This window comes from Trachemys scripta, chromosome 8, assembly GCF_013100865.1.
Source record: "Trachemys scripta elegans isolate TJP31775 chromosome 8, CAS_Tse_1.0, whole genome shotgun sequence".
In the NCBI taxonomy this organism is placed as follows: Eukaryota; Metazoa; Chordata; order Testudines; family Emydidae; genus Trachemys; species Trachemys scripta.
The window spans coordinates 74,563,542-74,582,632 of NC_048305.1; the positions used below are offsets into that span (position 1 = coordinate 74,563,542).

At 39.7% G+C, this 19,091-nt stretch overlaps 1 protein-coding gene across 3 annotated transcripts in view; it reads left to right on the top strand.

The window, feature by feature from the left end:
* The window catches only part of ARHGAP29 (Rho GTPase activating protein 29), an 86,312-nt gene that overhangs the window by 58,246 nt on the left and 8,975 nt on the right, over positions 1 to 19,091 (top strand). For 2 of the 3 annotated variants that reach the window (XM_034778631.1, XM_034778632.1), the window contains 15 exons: positions 3,342 to 3,438; positions 3,795 to 3,867; positions 6,691 to 6,757; positions 7,267 to 7,404; positions 7,686 to 7,750; positions 8,354 to 8,464; positions 8,565 to 8,645; positions 8,956 to 9,144; positions 9,409 to 9,546; positions 11,280 to 11,470; positions 15,812 to 15,978; positions 16,649 to 16,777; positions 16,961 to 17,059; positions 18,390 to 18,553; positions 18,873 to 19,061. In XM_034778631.1, the coding sequence (XP_034634522.1) occupies positions 3,342 to 3,438; positions 3,795 to 3,867; positions 6,691 to 6,757; positions 7,267 to 7,404; positions 7,686 to 7,750; positions 8,354 to 8,464; positions 8,565 to 8,645; positions 8,956 to 9,144; positions 9,409 to 9,546; positions 11,280 to 11,470; positions 15,812 to 15,978; positions 16,649 to 16,777; positions 16,961 to 17,059; positions 18,390 to 18,553; positions 18,873 to 19,061 (1,898 nt within the window). The remainder of the gene's footprint in view (positions 1 to 3,341; positions 3,439 to 3,794; positions 3,868 to 6,690; positions 6,758 to 7,266; positions 7,405 to 7,685; positions 7,751 to 8,353; positions 8,465 to 8,564; positions 8,646 to 8,955; positions 9,145 to 9,408; positions 9,547 to 11,279; positions 11,471 to 15,811; positions 15,979 to 16,648; positions 16,778 to 16,960; positions 17,060 to 18,389; positions 18,554 to 18,872; positions 19,062 to 19,091) is intronic. The other variant, XM_034778633.1, reaches the window with a different exon arrangement.

Sequence of the window (19,091 nt, forward strand, 5' to 3'; positions counted from 1 at the left end):
GCACCCCTGGACCCCGGCCCGGCTCCCGGCCCGGCACCATGCCCCCGGCCCCGCACCGGCCCCGACACCAGCCAAATAGGCCCCGGCCGAGCACCACCGAGCCCTCCCGATTTTCCCGGACATGCCCGGCTTTTGGGGATTTGCCCCCGGACGGGGCTTTGAGCCCCCAAAAGCCGGACATGTCCGGGAAAATCCGGACGTATGGTAACCCTAATCTTGCCAGCCATAGCTATATTGGCAAAAAATCACAACCTAACTGACATAGCTATACTCGCAAAACTTTTAAGTGGAGACCATAGTTTGACTATCTCCTCATTAAAAAGAGCAGATTCAAAGTTTCTCTTGGCTTTAGAGAAGCATGGGTAACTATCTCCAGGAATATCTCTGGAATTCTTATTTCTAAAAATATTCATAATCACAGTGTTCCAAACAGTCTGTTTTGTGTTAGGCATTTTATTTGGATTAAGCTTCTGGTTTCTTTGACTTTGAAGATATAAAATGTGAAATCTGTTTTACAATGTCCTGATATTGTTAGTCAAGCTGACTGTCAGTACTTATCCCTTTTGTTCCTTTAAGAATACAGCTCACCTTTAATATATTACACGTATTGCCTTTCAGGCACTAGATGGCAGGTATGTTATCTTTATAATGTGACTTCAAAAAATTAACATTTTCCCTTGCAAATGCTATTAAGTTGCATGCTCCCTTTGAAACTTGCACTACTATAGATAGATGCCATTTCCAGACAGGGAAATATTACTACAGTCCATTGTTGTCAGTAGCTATTGTGTGCAGTCAGGATGTCCTGGGGAAAGAGTGTGCTTGTTTAAAGTTGATGTTAAGTACATCAGGAATGCACTAGTAAGAGACATGAAGAAAGCTGTCTATCCAACTTTATTGGTAGGCATTTTGGGGAATCTTATTAGATGAGAGGTGGGAGTCTTGAAACGTCTTTTGTCATATAATTTTTGTTACCCCACTTAATGTGATGGAATCTGAAAGGGAAAGTTTTCTCCATCACTGAAAAAGAAGGCCTAACAAGATGAGCATGAGTCTTCCTGGAACAGGAAAGCTGATTCTTAGTGCAGACAGCCTTTCTTTAGGGTGAGATTGCATGTTAAATGTTTCACTAGTACAGTGAGAGAAGCACTGCTTCTCTGAAGATATTTTGGTTAAGGATTTATTAAATATTTTCATGGTAAGTCCTTTGTGTTTGTATTTGTGTTTCAAATAGGCAGGATTTTGTGCTTGCATTTTAATGTTTTTTCCAATCATGGATGGCTGGTAATTCATAAATCCTTTAGTTAAATGTTGTTGCTTAATGATTAAGTTTGGAAGACTTTATTTATAGACTTCAATTATTTCTGCAAAGTTGAGGGTTTTCAAAACGTTTTCTTCTATTGATTTTTACAAATCCACTCAAAACTTGTAATCTAACGTTTGCTCTGTGGAACTTTATAGCGTGTATTTCTTTTTCTTCAGAAGTACCAGAGGCATTATTTTCATGTTAATCACACAATATAAAATGGAAAAGGAGAGAGAAACCTTGATCTTAACAGGGAACAATGACTAGAGTAGTAACTGCTGGTATTTTTGTCATGTGACTACTATTAAACTATTGTTGCCATTTCATTACAGTATGTTCTTCATATGCCAAAGAATTGTTATACAGCACAGGACTGCTTAATGTCAGGCTCGTTTGCTATAAAACCACTTTTAAAAAATATTTTAGCAAATCAGTTGGCATGCTGAGTACATGCAAGGAAGGAGGAATGAATTTGTGTTAATTTGCTAGTGAAAACGTTTCCTTTCACAAAGGAAGTCTGAGAAGATCTGATTTACTTACTGTATTTTCTTTGTTTTGGTGACCCATTGGGGTTTAAGCATCTGGCAGGAAGCCTTGATATAGTTTAGACTGAAGCCTTAAAAAGCATAAGCTTATTAGGAAAATTCTGTACAATGAATTACATTTTCACTTAATGTTGGAGTTACTGATTCTAGAAATAGATACAGTGAGTTTATTTCCATATTTCAATTTTTGTATGTTTGAAGCGCTACAAATAGGTTGAATTATTTGCGTTGGGTTAATATTGTCATGAATGTTGCAAAAGGGGTGTGTGTGTGTGTGTGTGTGTGTGTGTGTGTGTGTGTGTGTGTGTGTGTGTGTGTGTGTAAACTTTATGGCATCTGGGTAAACCAGAATTTCACATTGTCCAATTAAGCCTTCAGGAATAGATATTAATCTAAATTCCACTGGCTCGGGCAAGTCATTAAGATTGTCTACCCGAGGTCCACCCCGGGTTCAGGGCAGAGTATTTTGGAGAGAACCAGAAAGAAAACTGCTCTTTGCCTCCTTGCTGAGGGTTTAATTTGGGAGTAGGATAGAAAAAAATCCTGCTTTTTCCCCCTCGTGTGTCTGCCACCACTTGCTTTTGATTACACCTGTAAGAAGTTCACTTCTACCCCCAGGGTATTGACACAAGCTACCAAAATAAATTATTTTTCCCTTCTCATTATTGTTTGTGTTACAGTAGCACCTTGAGGCTCTAGTAAGGGTCAGTTGCTCTAATACTACAGTGTTAAACACTAAGATAGAGTGAAGAGTGACCTTATCCTTTTCCTATTTTGAAATCACATGTGATGGTGGTAGAGAAAGAATTGCTCTATTCTCCACTGCCCCCAACTTGCACAGTGGAACAGAACAACTGTTACTAAGCTGGGTCATCAGATTGCAGGACTAATACAAATGAAGGTTTCTGCCAAGAAAACAACCTATGGCATTTCCCTGGACATCTCCTCTAGATACAGGATTTCTGTTTTCAGATATGAAATAGGAATATATTTGTATGGAGCCCTTTTGTTTTGGTAAACTGTTTTTGGACTTCCTTGACCAGCCTGGAAGATAGAGAAGCAGTTTCCTATATCAATATTTAAATAATTTATGAGCTGTGTGTTGCCACTGCCTTGTAGGTGACTGAATCACTCCTGTGAGTGGCCATCCTTCCTCCTTTGCTCCCACTTCCTCTCTCCTCCCCCTTCCCCAAAGAGCATCCACACAGACCTTAACTGGGAATAGGGAAATGTAGGGAATTGAGTGATGGTAACCTTATTCCCAGTTTGGAAGTTTTCTGGGTTATTGTGCTTATCTGTTTGCCCTGAACCTGAGTTACATTTATTAGTTTGCTCCAAATGTTTTATAAACAATTCTAGAAATATACTTTCTTGAAGTTTAGGGTTACCTTACTCTACAGATGTTTTCCACAAGATTGTTGTATGAATTTTCCTGTATGATTTATAAAAATGAACAATTTTTCTTATTTGGATTCTGTTTGTTTCCTAAGCTGTGAACTTCAAAGAAGTGAATGAAGAAAACAAGAGAGAACTCTTCAGTGAAATATTTTCATCTATTGACACATTGGCGTTCACCTTTGGAAACGTGTAAGTGGTATAGGTTGGAATTTAAAAGGAATATTACTGAACAGAATTAATACAGACTAGTAGTAAATATTCATTTTGTCTTCTAGATAAAGTTTGGTTGAGACATGAACTTAAGTAAACCACACCTTGAGCAGTCTTGGGATTTTGTTGCTCTTGTAGATAGCTTATAAACTTGTTAGTTTGAATATGCTAAAAGAAAATAGATTATTTTTTGAACGTACTGTTTTGCAGAGCTTTTAAAAAATAGATAGATGGATTCTTTAATATGCACCTAACTTTCTGTTTGGAGGGACTTGTAGAAATTCTGTTCAAAAGTAACAAACAAATGAAACAGTTTTTTTCTGTTTTTGTGGCAGGGTTTCAGACTTCCTTATGGGAGATGTAGACAATGGTTCGTCACTGGGACTTCCTGTATCTCGTAGAAGTCGGGTAGGCTGAACGCATTCTTTTGGGAGTATAGAATCATATTTGTAAAGGAAATTTTCATAATCTTTTCATCTTAATTTGAATGTCCTTGTGTCTGGATTAATTTGTTTGATTTTCTGAAAGATTAAACCAGTTAAAATGTAAATGCCATTTTATAGTGTCATTAAGTCTTCCCTGTATAAAATATTTTCATGTTTTTAATACCAGTGATGTTTCACTTTTGCCAGTCTTGTTTAGATTATTTCATGTTTAAAATAAGTTTATCCAGCAGAGCAATTACATTGCTTGATTCCAGTAAAGTGTTAATTTTTTTAAGTTTGTTCTGGTTGTTAAAAGTAAGCATTTTGGACCTAGAAACTGTTGGAGAAAAACACAGTTCTCACTTTTTGTTTGGGTACAGCAAGTCAGATGCTTTATTTCTCTCACAAAACAGAGCCCAAATTTAATTATCTATGAATAAATATATAAAATGTAATACATTATCAGTGCTGTGCAGGCTGGAAAAAACAAAAACTTGGTAAGCCATGCCTGGTGTATATTGTATGCAAGAAAATATAGTTAAGAATCAGTATGTATGATGATCCAGACTGTTAGGCCTAGTCTACACTTACCGGCTGGTCCGGAGGCACGCCATCGATGTTCTGGGATCGATCCCGGAAGTGCTCACAATCGACGCCGGTACTCCAGCTCGCCGAGAGGAGTATGCGGCGTCGACGGGGGGAGACTTCCGGCCGCGTCTGGACCGCGGTAAGTCCGGACTAAGGTACTTCGAATTCAGCTACGTTATTAACGTAGCTGAATTTGCGTACCTTAGTCCGAAGTCCGGACTAAGTGTAGACCAGCCCTTAGAGTATCAAGAACTAAAGCTGAAATTCAAGCCCAGATCTTGGAGTGCATGATTTTAGGCGCTGTCTATGCTACTAGAAAGCATCTTTAAGATATAGTTCTGTAGCATTGTTATGGTCAAGTCTTGTTATGTTAAGTTTTCTTTCCTGACATTTTTTTTAAACTTTTAGAGATCTATGGTTATAGCAAGGCTAATACACTGTTCTCCATGGCCTTGTCTACACTAGGGAAAGTGGGGTTGGTTGGTTTGTTTGTTTAATTTCAGAAGCCCTCATGTAGACAGGCTTCCAGCAACTGTAACAGTTTTCAGCATAATGCAGTTTAGACTTGTTCCCAACAGAGTTAGATGAGACAGCCAGTGGGCCATCTACATAAATGGGCTCCCAAAGTTAACACTTGTTCATCTGCAACAGTGGGGAAAACTTTTCAAAAATGTTGCTAGTGTTTAATCAGGGACTTGGAGAAGTGTGTGTTAATTCTGGGTTCAAAAGTAATTATTACTTATTTTTCTGTCCATGCAGGCAAGGAAAGTACTTTTATAACATACTGCCTCAGCAGTTTTACACAAATTTGCTTAACCATGGTTTCTTTGGAAGTGCATAGGGCATCCTAAAGAGTAAATCATGAATGTCATGTAGCTAAATGATTAGGAGAATGAGAAAATATGAAGTTGGGGTGAAAAGACAATAAAAAAACAAACAATAATGGAAGTTCAAAGGAACTGATGAAGAAATTACGAAATAATTTAGAAAGCAGAGCCTTAAAACTAACTGGCAAACAAGACCCCTTGGAATCTTAGGAAATCCATGAAGAACTTTCAGTGGTTTCTGCTTGGCAGCTGAGTGGACAGTCCGAGGTAGTGTAAGTTAGTGTATTCCTGTCTGCAAAGCTGTTAACAAAACTAGTGCTACCAAAACCTGAACCAGGAAGTTAGCAAAACAGAAACAGGCTGTGGTTGATTTTAATCTCCATTTGAAAAGTTAGAAAAATCAGGAAGAAAAATTGCCTAAACAAGTAAACATATTTGATAGATAAACTTATTTTCAAACTCTTGTTGCAAATTAAATTATAGAAGTTCTTGTGTTTCTTCAGTTAGTCATGTAGTGCTTAAAGTTTAGCTTAGTTTCTAGAATGAGTTAATTTTTATGATGTTTGAAAAACAAAAAGGTGGAGGTGATCGGGAATCTTAGACCAAGTACCCATAATTTGTGTAGCTCTTATTTAATTTTGTATATCATAATAGATAAAGTTGTAGAGAGTAAGGGACCTGCTAAGAAGGTTGCCTTGGGCAGAATCTTAAAAAAGGGAAACTACTGAAGAATAACATAAGGTGTAGAGTGAAGAGCCCAATCCCACAAACCCTTCATTATACAAGGCTCACTGAAATAATTTGCTTCATCAGTGGGTCAGATCATAGCAGTAAGGGCTTCTGTAATGAGACCAGTGGATGAAAAATGTGGAAATTACTTGAAAGTTTTTACTAAAGGACTTGTAAGAGAAAAAGGGGGAATGGAATGAAGAAGTTGCAGTATAAGAGTAAATCTGTGGGAAGTTTATATGCTTAGCCTTAATGTACATAATGAATGCTGGTGAGCAGGTTGGGGAAAAGTTTATCGTAGTTCTATCACTTTCCTGATTGTTGTCTAGAACTCCACTGATTGGCTGAAAGGGGTCTGTGTGTGTGTGTGTGTGTGTAAGGTAGGATGTGTGGATCCAGTAAATGTCAACTGCTTTGTTAAACAATTAGAAGACTACTGCTCAAAAATGTTTAAAAGACAAGTAAAAATTCCCTGGCATTTAAACTGTCTCAGGAGCTTAGAAGTTCTTAAGCATAAATAGTTAGCCCAGCTCCATCTCTTGCTATGTCAGTGGTAAATTATGAAGAATTAAAGGCAGGTAGCTCCTCTTGTTTTGTTAGTATGCTTTCGGTCCTTGGTTTAACTATTCTGCTCTAATGCACTTTATTTTATTACATGCAAGTCTTTTGAAAACCTTTCCGTGGAGTCTGTGGGATCACTACATGAACGGGAAGATGTTCAAGATACAGGTAGATGTTTTTACATGAATGAGCATCTTTCTTTACTTTATTTGTACATTCTGTCTTGCATATGTTCAGAACTGTGAACATATTCTCTAAATAAACTCGATACTTCAGGGGTTTTTTAATTGGGCATATTAAGATTAAGACTAAAAATGAATTCAGAAATCTAAATTGAGAGAATCCATATTTGTGCTTATTAACTTTTTGGAGAAAATAGACTAGCACTGAGCCACATTTGTGTGTAATTGAGACTAGTGTTTTTGGTTATCTTTTTTTTTTTTTTTTTTTTTTTTTTTAAGAAAGTTATGCCTACCGTACAACTAGGCAAGATAAAATACCATGACCCTTTAATTTGTTCTAAAACCCCTGTCAGTCCTATTTAGAGTCAACTAGCATTAAAGAACTACTCTAGATCAGAGCTGCTTTAGTGTTCACAATTGGCTGATACTGGCTTTGCTGTCGGTGTGTGGTCATGTCTAAAATTCACTTCTTTGCATTTGACATTTTATTTTCAGGACATCTTCGGGCTGAAGAGGTCGATAGCATGCTCCTAAGAAATGACAGCGGACTTGAATCGGCTCTGTCTTATGCTAAAGCTTGGTCAAAATATGCCAAGGATGTAGTCGCATGGATAGAAAAAAAACTTAGCCTGGGTGAGTGGCTCTTTCTGGCATCTAATCAGCTTTGTCACAGTGGAATTAAATCTGTTGTCAGGCTTGTGCTGCGGACTGTCAATAATCTGATTTCTAAATTAGAAGCTGTTCCACTGAAGTGAATAGAATTGTTACCCATTTCCTGTAATTGAAAGATTGTAACAAAATGAATGTGTCTGTCCTTTTCTGTTAAAATAAGAATGCAAACCATGTTTGATGTTTGGTGAAGTTGCTGTTACTGTTAACGTTTATGTGTGGAAATCCAATTTTTTCCCCCACAGAAGTGGAATGTGCTAAAAACTTAGCAAAAATGGCTGAAACTGCAAAAGCTATTGTTGGACCCCAGGTGAGTGTTCAGTTAATTCTATTTTTTTTAAACTTCTCATATGTTTAAAAAAATAAATAAAAACCAAATGGGATATTTAGGCTGGTATCCAATTTCAAAATTAAAATAACTTCCTTGCTCTTGGAAGTCCCAGTTCTGGGCACTGAAGAATTATTTTTTATATAAGTGAATACAAAGGAGATTGCATGGTAAATTATCAGCTCAACCCTTCTGAATCTCATTTGACTCTGTGGAAATTTTGATGACTGAACATATCTATTGGAAGTATAGAGTGGTCTTTATGTAATTAACTTCAGTAAAAGTTCCTTACATTCCTTAAAAAAAGCTACCTTGCATCATGCTTCTATTTTGTGTGCTATTTTTCAATGTGCTTAGTAACCACAAAACTTAGACATGTAGGAACCTTCTCTTTTTAAGTATTCTCTAATGGAAGTGAAATTGTTAGAGAAAATTATAACAGTAACCTTCACGTTATAGCTTTAATTCTGGGTTTCACACATGCAAAAACCTGAGGATCTAGTTAAATTCTACTAGGCTCTGGAATGACTACATCCTCCTCTTCTACCCTGCAATGTTACTAGTTTCTTTTGTGTTTAATCCTAGGATTACATGCCATTCCAGTCTATATTCATAAATGCTTTTCAAAATGATATTGAGAACAGTCAGCTTTGGCAAAAAACAGCAGCTGCTCTCCAGACTAACAAATTTGTGCAGGTAAAATTTTATTCCTCATGTAATTGTTACAGTGCATAACGGCATACTTTCTAACAAAATATGACTTCATTATTTAGCTTATAAACTTTTTCTTATCTAGCCTCTTGTAGGAAGAAAAAATGAGTTGGATAAACAAAGGAAAGATATCAAGGAACTTTGGCAGCGAGAACAGAAGAAAATGGTTGGTATTTCTGTGTACCGAACACTGAGTATCCAACATTTTCAAAAATTGCTCAATATGCAGGCCAGAACTTACAAACTTGAGTGCCTAAAGTTAGATATCTAAACCCATATTAAGCCACCCACAGCTTTCGTTGTCTGCAGTTCATAACCCATAGGGTTATGCTGTAGGGTGAAGACTCCTCAGATGTTGCTTGTAGTCAGTACTGTAAAATGGAGGCCTTTACATAGCAGCCTCTTTTCCAGTTGCATAATTGCATTGTTTGATGCAAAGGGATTCATTATTTGCTTTTGCACTGTATATTGTATAGCAAGAACTGGAAGCTACTCTAAGAAAAGCAAAGCTACTGTACCTGCAGCGTCAAGAGGAGTATGAGAAGGCAAAATCTTCCACCATTCGTGCTGAGGAAGAACATCTGAGCACAAGCAGCAGTCTTGTGAAAGATGTCAGCAAACAGTTGGAGAAAAAGCGAAAGTTAGAAGAGGAGGCTCTACAGAAAGTAAGAGCTCTATTTGTTTATTCCAAAAGTGTTTTTTTGCAGTGACAGTGTTCTCGGGTTTTACTTCTGCTTGGACAATGAGAGATAAGTAAGCCAATGTTTTGCTTGTAATTTATTGTAATCCATGCTTTTTTTAGATACTGATTTTTTAAATAGGAACCCTCAGTTACAAGCTTGCTGATCCATTTTCTTTCTTAGCTTATGTCTGGTACCAAAGCTCTGTGGTCCATCAGTTACCTATCTATCTATATTTATTTTTTTTAGGCTGAAGAGGCCTGTGAACACTACAAAGCCAGCATGGCAGAAGTTGAAGAAAAGCAAAATGATCTGGAAAGCTTCAAAAGTGATACTTTAACACAGCTTCGGGAACTTGTTTTTCAGTGTGATCTTACCCTTAAAGCTGTAAGGAGACCCTTTTAAAAAATTATTTCTGAACTCAAAAAGAAAGTCAGGCTTTAGAAAATAACCTTTAAACAGCTGTTTATGGGAGTGAGGTGTTGATACATTTACCTGAAGGAGTAACAAAGTAAAAAGAAAACCAGCTTACAGTGCTGACTACTTAAAAATAATATATGTTTTCTCATGCTAGTGGCATCCCATTGAAAAGAATAGAAAGGTCCCTTAAGATATGTTCTTCATAAACTATTGCCTTGCAAGAATTTTGAATGTAGATGGGATTTTTGTAAACTTCTGTATGAACACCAGTGATCATTGCAGAGAGCCTTTGCCCTGGGTTTACTTTGTTTCTGTTGCTCATGGGTACAACTTTTGTTCAAATTTTGTTGTTTTTGTTTGAGGGTTAGAAAAGACATTTCCTTGTTCAAGAGTACAGAATGAAAGCTAGTAACTTTACACAAATACAGTTCTGAACCCATTAACAGTGATGTGCTTGAAGCTGCCATTAATTCAGTTTTGATTGCCTACAGTATATGAAATTCAATAGGCCTGCATAAGCAAAAAGGTGGTTGTATTTAGAAATGCTGCTTCCATAAGGCTAGAAGCTGTCATGTTAGTATAATCAGTCAGGTATTAGTTTGAGGAAGGGTGAAGGAGGGAGAGAAGCTAAGCCCCATTGCTTTGGTCTTTTAGATGACTAATCTACTATGCAGGCTAACTCACTAATTTTAAACATTGTTAGAAAAGATCAAATACAGAGGAGGAGGAGATGATATTTCAGTTCACAATGAGGACAACGGCTTTGCTACATAGTATTTATATACTTTATTCGTGGGACCCATATCTGTTCACATTGTGAAACTCAGCTGTATGGGGTTCCCTCCTTGCTAGTGCAAAGCAGCAATGGTGGTGGAGCCACAGGTATATGAATCCACAAGGCAAGAATCCATCCCCTCTGGAGGAGGGTGGAAGTGCAGCAGTGATTACTGTAACCCTGAGGCTGCAGTAGCTCTGCTCCTATTTCCTAGCCTGGGAGGAGAGGATTCCTTCTTTGACCCTCTGCAGACTTCCTCAGCCAATATCCTTTTAAATTAGTCTGCATCCTGGGGAGAAATCTTGTCATCTATTACCTTAAAATATAGGATATAGACCAACCTGGGTTTGGAACTCCCAATCTTTCACCCTGATAGAGGCTTTTGTCCTGTTGATGGGAGGAACAGAAATCTCTGCTGGACACACCAATCCAAATGGAGAGACACTGGTGCTATGTTCACCAGCTGGAGATGGGATAGATGTATGGAGAAAGCAGTTTGTGACATTGAGGATAAAGAGGGTACAACTAGTGCTTGGAAACCTGGGGAACATAAGAATGACCATACTGGGTCAGAGCAACAGTCTTTCTATCCCAGTACCCTGTCTTTCAACAGTGACCGGTGCCAGATACTTCAGAAGAAATTAACAGAACAGGGCAATTATCAAATGATCCTCACCTGTCGTCCAGTCCCAGCTTCTGGCAGTCAGAGGTTTAGGGACACTCAGAGCACAGGGTTGTCTCTCTGATAGTCCAGTATTAGAAAATATTTATGATAGAGATGGCAAGCTTGTTTGAGTCCTCAATAAAGTGGGTTAATGAATTTTTTTCCCTAACAAAAGTTAACTTGGGGTGGATTATGTATAAACTGTCTTGTAAATGTTTTAAAATGCCCCAAATTTTTTTCTTAATCTTTATTTTATAACAGGCAACAGTTAACCTGTTCCAAATGCAGCATGCCCAGGTTGTATCTCTTCCAGTTAACTGTCAGACCCTCTGTGAGAACGCCAAGCTCTATGACCCAGGACAGCGGTATTTGGAGTTTGTGAAAAGTTTGCCAAAAGAAGACATTCCCATTGAATCAGGTTCTTTTGAAATTCAGAGTTCGGAGGTTGATGGGTGAGAGCTAATATTAATGATACTTGTTTACTTGAAATTAAATGTGAGGAAAATGTTTACAGAAGGATGCACCTAGCAGTGAAACTAAATATGTACAAGAGTAAAATAGAATTTGCCATTTTACCATGAGTTGTGACTTATGCCCCTCTGAATTATCCAGTAACCACGTTTAATTAGACATCAATGCTATAACTAAACCCACCAGAGTGTTGTATTTTCCCCTTTATTTATACTAGGGCTAAAAAGAACATAGATAAATTGTTTTGATTCAAACACTAGAATCAACTTGCTAATGTCTAGGTATAGCTATTTGGTAATATGAAAGATCTTGATCTAGAACAGTGTGTTTAGTTTGTAAGACATGCTGTAACAGGAGTGAACATGAATTTAGTGAAGCCACCTTGGAAGGTGGGAGTTAGAGAAGGCATGAGAAATACATGGGTTGTGCAGCTTTTGCTGCCACCACATCCTCATGGTTGTATATTGTCTTAAGTGTTTAAGCGTTTTGTTGCATGGAGTATTTCTGGTGTACAATAGATTCTGCTTATTAGCAATCTCTCGGTTCCCAGCAAAAAATTGCCATTATCTGGAAATAGCTACTAAGCAGAAGGCAGGTTTGCAGGGCTGCAGCCAGGGAAGGAAGAAGTGGGATGTACCTTCTGTGGCTGCAGTCCTGCAGATCTGCCTATGGCCAGTGCTTGGTATGTCCCAGCACTTCTTTCCACGGCTGCAGCCCTGCAAATCTGCCTGCGGGGTTGCAGCCAAGGAAGTACGGGGATGTGCAGAACCCGGGCCCCCAGGGCAGGACGCAGCTTGGAGAGTGCAGGGAGAGGTAGTGTGTACCTCCACCGGTTGGGGGGAGGGATAGCTCAGTGGTTTGAGCATTGGCCTGCTAAACCCAGGGTTGCGAGTTCAATCCTTGAGGGGGCCATTTAGGGATCTGAGGCAAAAATCTGTCTGGGGATTGGCCCTAGATGACGACCTGAGGTCCCTTCCAACCCTGATATTCTATGATTCTATAGCCCTCAGTGTCCTGACATCCAGGCTGCAGTCTCCCATCTGAGTCCACAGTGCCAGGACTCTGGCCGGGGTTCCCCCATTGGGGAGGGATGCAGCTGCCCCAGTCTATTCGCTCCTATGTGGCCGATGGGTCCCCAATTATAGCAGGTTTGCTGCAGACAGGGGAGAAAGTACTAGGACGTGCTGGACCCAAGCCACTGGTGCCCAAGGCAGGACGCAGCCTAGAGAGTGCAAGGGGAAGTTCTATTCAGCCCCCAGCACTTCCTTCCCTCCCTGCAGCTCCACAAACCTCCCTGTGGCCTTTCTTTTCCTCCCTCCTTCTCTCCTCTCTTCCCCCTCCTCGCCCCCCCAAAAAAAGTTGTTAGGAAGTGACATGCCTGTTGCCAATATCCAAATCCCATGAGACGGGATTGGTTCCTGACAAAATGTTGCTATTAAATTTAAGTTGTTAATATCAGCATCACTAATAAATGGAATGTACTGTGTGTTTGTCCAGCCTCTAGCACAGGGGTTGACAACCTACGGCACGCGTGCCAAACACGGCACACGAGCTGATTCTGAGTGGCACGCTGCCTGTCCGGTGAGAGGAGGAGGAGGGGCCGGAATGCACCATACTGTGGGACGAAGGGGGAGGAGGGAAGCTTGGCTGCCGCAGGACCAACCTTCTGCCTCCTGCCCCTGCAGAGGAGAGCGGTTGGGGGGGTGGGTCCCGGCCCCCTGCCCACCACTCTCCCCTGTGGGGGCAGGAGGCAGAAGCTTGGTCCTGTGGCAGCCAAGCTCCTCCCCTCCCCCGTTTCTTTCCACAACATGGTGCATTCCGGCCCCTCCTTCTCCCCCCTGCCAGCGACACCCTTGCGAGGGGGAGCAGAGCAGAGCCAAGCCGAGTGGCAGCGTGCTCCCTGCTCCGTAGAGGAGGCAGAGAGAGGTAGGGACGGAGCCTGGGGGAAGGGGGTGGAACAGGGCATATCCCTCCTAGTCCCCTGCCATGAGCCGCTCAGGGCAGGGGGCTGGGAGCACCCCCACAAGCCGAGCACCCCAGCCTTCTGCCCTGACCTCCAGCCTTCTGCCCTGACCTCCCCCCAACACCCAGCCCTCTGCCCTGCACCCCCCACGCCCTCCCAGCCCTCTGCCCTGATCCTCCCCACACATCCTCCAGCCCTCTGCACTGACCTTGAGTCGCCCCCAACACCCAGCCTTCTGCCCTGCACCCCCCCCCCCCCCCCCAAGCCTTCTCCCCTGACCCCCCCCCAACACCCAGCCTTCTGCCCTGCACCTCCACACACACCCCAGCCCTCTGCACTGACCTCGAGTCGCCCCGCTCAGCCCGCTGCAGGCCTAGGTGAACAGAACGCCAGGCTGGCAGCGAGCTGAGCAGGCTGGCGGTGTAAGATCAGCATTTTAATTTAATTTTAAATGAAGCTTCTTAAACATTTTGAAAACCTTGTTTACTTTTACATACAACAATAGTTTAGTTATATAATAGACTTATAGGGAGAGACCTTCTAAAAAACGTTAACATATATTACCGGCACGCGAAACCTTAAATTAAAGTGAATAAATGAAGACTCAGCACACCACTTCTGAAAGGTTGCCTACCCCTGCTCTAGCATAATAGTGTCCTGGTGAAGCCTAGATGTTACTGTAATACGAATTGTTAATAATGACATCAAGCTTTTATTGGCATGAGTTTGGGATGGCTGCCTTAATCACAACTGTATTAGAACACTTCCCCCAAACAAGTACCATTTTCTGGGTACCCTGGGAACTTTTACTGTTTCACCTCAAATTCTGGTTATGTATAATGCGGTACTGGAAAGACTGCAAAACAGCATCTCAACTGAGCACGTCAAGAGGCTAAATGCCTTTCAGTCTTTTAATCTCAATGTAAAATTGTCATTGTGGCACTTCACAATTTAAGAGCAAAAATAGCCATTCCGATTTCTGTTTTCACAATTCTACATGAAAGTGGTGTCATTTCGTTTCAAAAGGAAACTAAATACAGAAAGTTAGTGCTTGAGTCAGACTTGCACCAGCCAAAGCCAGGAAATTCAAAGTTAAGGCTGAGATTCTTAGTACTTGTCTGTAAATGTCCTGCCTTTCATTAATTTAGACCATACTCCTGAATTTTCAGAGTTAAAGGGCTTTAGCTATGCAACTACCAAAAAATCAGTAGGAATGGCATTCTAAAACCATTGCATATCCCTCAAAATATTTACCTCCTAGAGTTTGTGTGTTTCATAGCTGATTCTTTTTCCCCACCATGCTACTCTTTTTCACATGGCATTGTGATTCCCCATGCACTTGAAATGGTCACTTTTAATTATTCTTTAGAATTGTATTTACCTAAGACACTCTGTTGTAACTGCTCTCTTGTAAAGAAGACTTCAAAACAATTCCCTTTTCCTGGGTAGAGGAGAGCAGATTAAGCACAGGCTTTCCTAAGGCTATAGTTGGCCAATAAGCCATTTTGTCCCTATGGTGCCTCAGCATTTTAGACTAATTAGATTAACTGCTTTCTTTCCTTGCATCTTGAGAGCTGACTTACCAGAGACTAGAAGCTTTCTGCAGCACTGTGAAGTCTTTTATGTACTCCTAAAAATATTAGTCTAACTGTTCTGAGCCTGTTTAAAGTCTATATGCTATAGATGCATAATCCTGTTCAAGCACAAAGATAAAAATCTTAAATTTAGATTGATTTTAAGTAGCAAACAGCTATGTATTATGGGAGAAATGATATTTAGGCCTTGTCTACACTACACAGCTTTTAGCGACGCGGCTGTACCATTACAGCCGCGTCGCTAAAAGGCACGTAGTGGAGCCACTGTTTGTTGGCAAGAGACAGCTTTCCCGGCGACAAAAATATTTCACCCCCAACGAGCGCCGGTAGCTGTGCACACCAGCACTTTTAGAGACAAAGCCTTAGAGGGAAGTACAGGATTGGAAGGCAGGAACTGCTGAGGTTTAATCTCAGATCTACCACTGAATTCCTCTAGTCTTGGACAAATCTGTTACAGCAAAAGTTAACTTCGCAATCTGCAAAATAGGAGTTATAACAACCGCATGGAGACATTTCAAAGATTGATTGTATGAGGAGTACTATTGGTACCTGAATACCAAGAGCCAAATTCTGCTCTGTTAAATAGGTGGGACTCCCCTGATGTAATCGACAAGCAATATTTGGCCGTAAATATTTGCCATTATACACTCTGAGATTGCCATTGATGTGAACAGTAAAAATATTAAGCATTTTAATGCCTTGGGAGTTTTTAATTGAATACTGTATTCAGGCCCCTTTCCAATGAGTGGCTTTTTTCTTCAAAGGGCTTTTAGTAAACAACCAACAAACAGTGCCCGTACATCGGATGGAAACTTATCCCAGTGTTCAGGAGACTTTCCCACCCAGTCTTTAGAAGATGTTGGAAGCCCGTCTTATCGTCATTTCCAAAAAATTGGGGAGAAGAGGTCTTCCAGCAGCACAGATATCCAAGGTAGGTTTTTAATATTTCATTAGACTTTCATTTCTAAATAGAAAGGTCATCTTAAGCAGGTGTGACTATGATGTGTCCCATTGCCAGTAATTGGATGTACCATATAATAGATAATAGATACCAACATTTTTTTAGAAGAGCTTTAAGTAGCTTAGGCCCACAATATAGCATTTGTTTAATAACAACAAAAGCTGTATTTTAAATAAAGCTTTATTTGCATCCTAAACACCGCATGTGTGCTAGTGCATATAAACCAGTTGTAAAACTGACTAGCTGAGCAATCTAGTTTCATTGCCAAAAAGAGTGAAATGCAAGTCACAGCAAATCCTCATAATAAATTTATGTATTAAAATTTTTGTTTCAATAATAGAGTAAAACAAGCAATTTTAAGAAACTTTTTAATCTAATGCTTAAAGAATACCCTTTTGGTTTCAGCTGGTCACTAAAACATGACAAACGTCAAGTTTCTAAAACTTGTTTTTTATACGTACTGTAAAGCTTTCTCAAATACATGCAACAACTTTATTTTCAGTGGAGACTGTTTATGTAACTTGGCTTGGCTTAGCTTGCAGTAATATACCTCTTTTTCTACAACCCTGCTTGAAGATGCTCTCAATTAAGAGCATTCACAGCCGGCTGTGTTTAAGTCTTAGTGTTTTGTTGTTTAAAGCAGTGCGAGGACCCCCACCATTCAGATCGTGGTCAGTTGGCAACCAAAGTGGAGGAATGTGCAGTGACTCTGAAAGTGCAGGAGGAAGCAGCGAATCACGATCCATGGACTCTCCATCTGCTAGTCCAGGTACAGCTCATTCCCAGTTACACTTGGATTTGAAATCCTCTCCTTGAACCTGACCCAGAGTCTCTTTGTCAATGGAAGAATTCAGATTCACTTTAGTGGAAGTTAGATTGAGCCCATATTGAGAATACGCAGTTGGGCAGGTTGTATTTTCAAGAGTCTGAAAATACATCTTCTCTTCCATAGCGGATTTTAAGAGAAGGCTTCCCCGAACACCGTCTACTGGCACTATGTCATCTGCAGATGATCTTGATGAAAGGGAACCACCTTCTCCTTCAGACTGTGGTAATGTATTATGTTTTTGAGCCCTACATTCTAGTAAGTTAGTGGAAGGCTTTTCTTGTTTTTAAGAGTGATTGTGTTTTTAGCTGCTTTGTGTAAAATCAAACGGAATCCATCTAAAATTGACATGCTCACAAAATTGTTTTATACACAATCAAAAAGGACCACCTCGGTCATCTAGTTAATTTCTATGAAATAGTGTAATATTGTCCTTTCTATATTTAGATGAATGTACTATCTTCATTTGAACACTTCTAATGATGGTGCTTCATTGATCACCCTTGGCTTATGTTATCTCAGCATCTGATGCCAAGGAGTTTTCAGCATTAGTGCTCACAGCAAGAGCTACACTGCTGGATGCCAAGTATTTGGCATCTATATTCTCTATATTGCCAGGTACAACACCCAGACGAGGAGAGAGCGTTATCTGCAAGATCCAAATGTTTAGGGTGTTAACTGAGGTTTTATCCTTTAAGTCCAGTTGGCGTGGCATCATGTTTGATGCCCCCAGCTTAAATGTGAAAAACATACTGTTAGGTTGACGTGGGGATTTTTTTGACAATATGACAGCCTTGGAGAAACAAAACCAAATACCATTTGAGCTTCTAGACTGTTTTCTTGTATTTCATAAAACCTAACTGAAAGCACAAAATTATGAGTAAGATTTTGTTTTTGAGGTTTGTCAACATTAATTTGAATAAAAACTTAGTTACATAAAATAACAAGTCACAAGAATTACCAGTGATGGCACAATTTTTCTAGAACTCTAAAATACTATCTCTGGGGTCATAGGAGTGGAATAGAATTATTTAGAGGTCTCTGTGTATTTTGATATTCTCTTTTGTGTCTGTATATATAATTTGAATAGATTTATGGCAGTGAAGAAGCATTAGTCAAAGGATGTCTAGAGTATTTTAATATTATAGGCCAAATTCTGTAAAGGCTGCTTCCATTTTTGTATGTACAATTATTTGGGCACATATGATGGAACTTGCACACCTAGCTGACTGAATTATAGGGGTAATCAGTTAGAAATCTAAATGCCATCATTTTAAACGCATAGTTGATCATGGGCACAAAATTGGACTCTATAGGAGACTGTTTATTAATATGATTTGATTAAAGTTTATATTAGGGCTGATTATTCAACTATTATATAACCTGCATTATACATGGAAATTAATATAGTATTGCTTTCACAGGTTTGGTGTCATAGTTATTTCCTAAAAGGTGATTACTGGTTATGGAGTAATGTAACTTATTCTGTATCCTCATCATGTATGTTTGACCAGATATTTTGGAAATTATCGTAACAGCAAAATTTTGTTTCAAGGTGTAAATGATTTAACGTCTGAAATTGCCAATTCACCGGGACCTTTTAGAAACACTCTTCTGTCCAAGGCAGCTCAAACACACAAGCTGCGAAAGTTGAGGGCTCCATCTAAATGCAGAGAATGTGACAGCCTAGTGGTATTCCATGGAGCAGAATGCGAGGAGGTAAGAGGTTGGAAACACTGCAGTATATTGTACAGCTGCTGATTGTTGGCATTCATGTGAAGATGTACGAGTGTTAAACTTTATTAGAAGTTTAACACTCATATTCTGTTGGTAGCAGTAATCTACAAATTCTCAGACAATGTTGTGACCTTTTTAGCATTAACATGCAGCCAAAGAGCAAGGCACTACAGAATTGTAAATTTGCTCTCTAGACACCATATGGGATAATATAAACAAACTCTAAATATGAAACATTAGTGCTGTCCAATTACGTTGAGGTATGTGACGTTATTTTTCTTATGTACCTTATTTCTTGTAGTGCTCACTCGCTTGCCACAAGAAATGTTTAGAGACTTTAGCTATTCAGTGTGGGCACAAAAAACTGCATGGAAGACTTCATTTGTTTGGGGTGGAATTTGCTCAAGCTGCTAAAAGTGTCCCTGATGGCATCCCTTTCATCATCAAAAAATGTACCTCTGAAATTGAAAGCAGAGCCCTGAATGTAAAGGTACAGCTTAACTCAACATTATAAAGAATA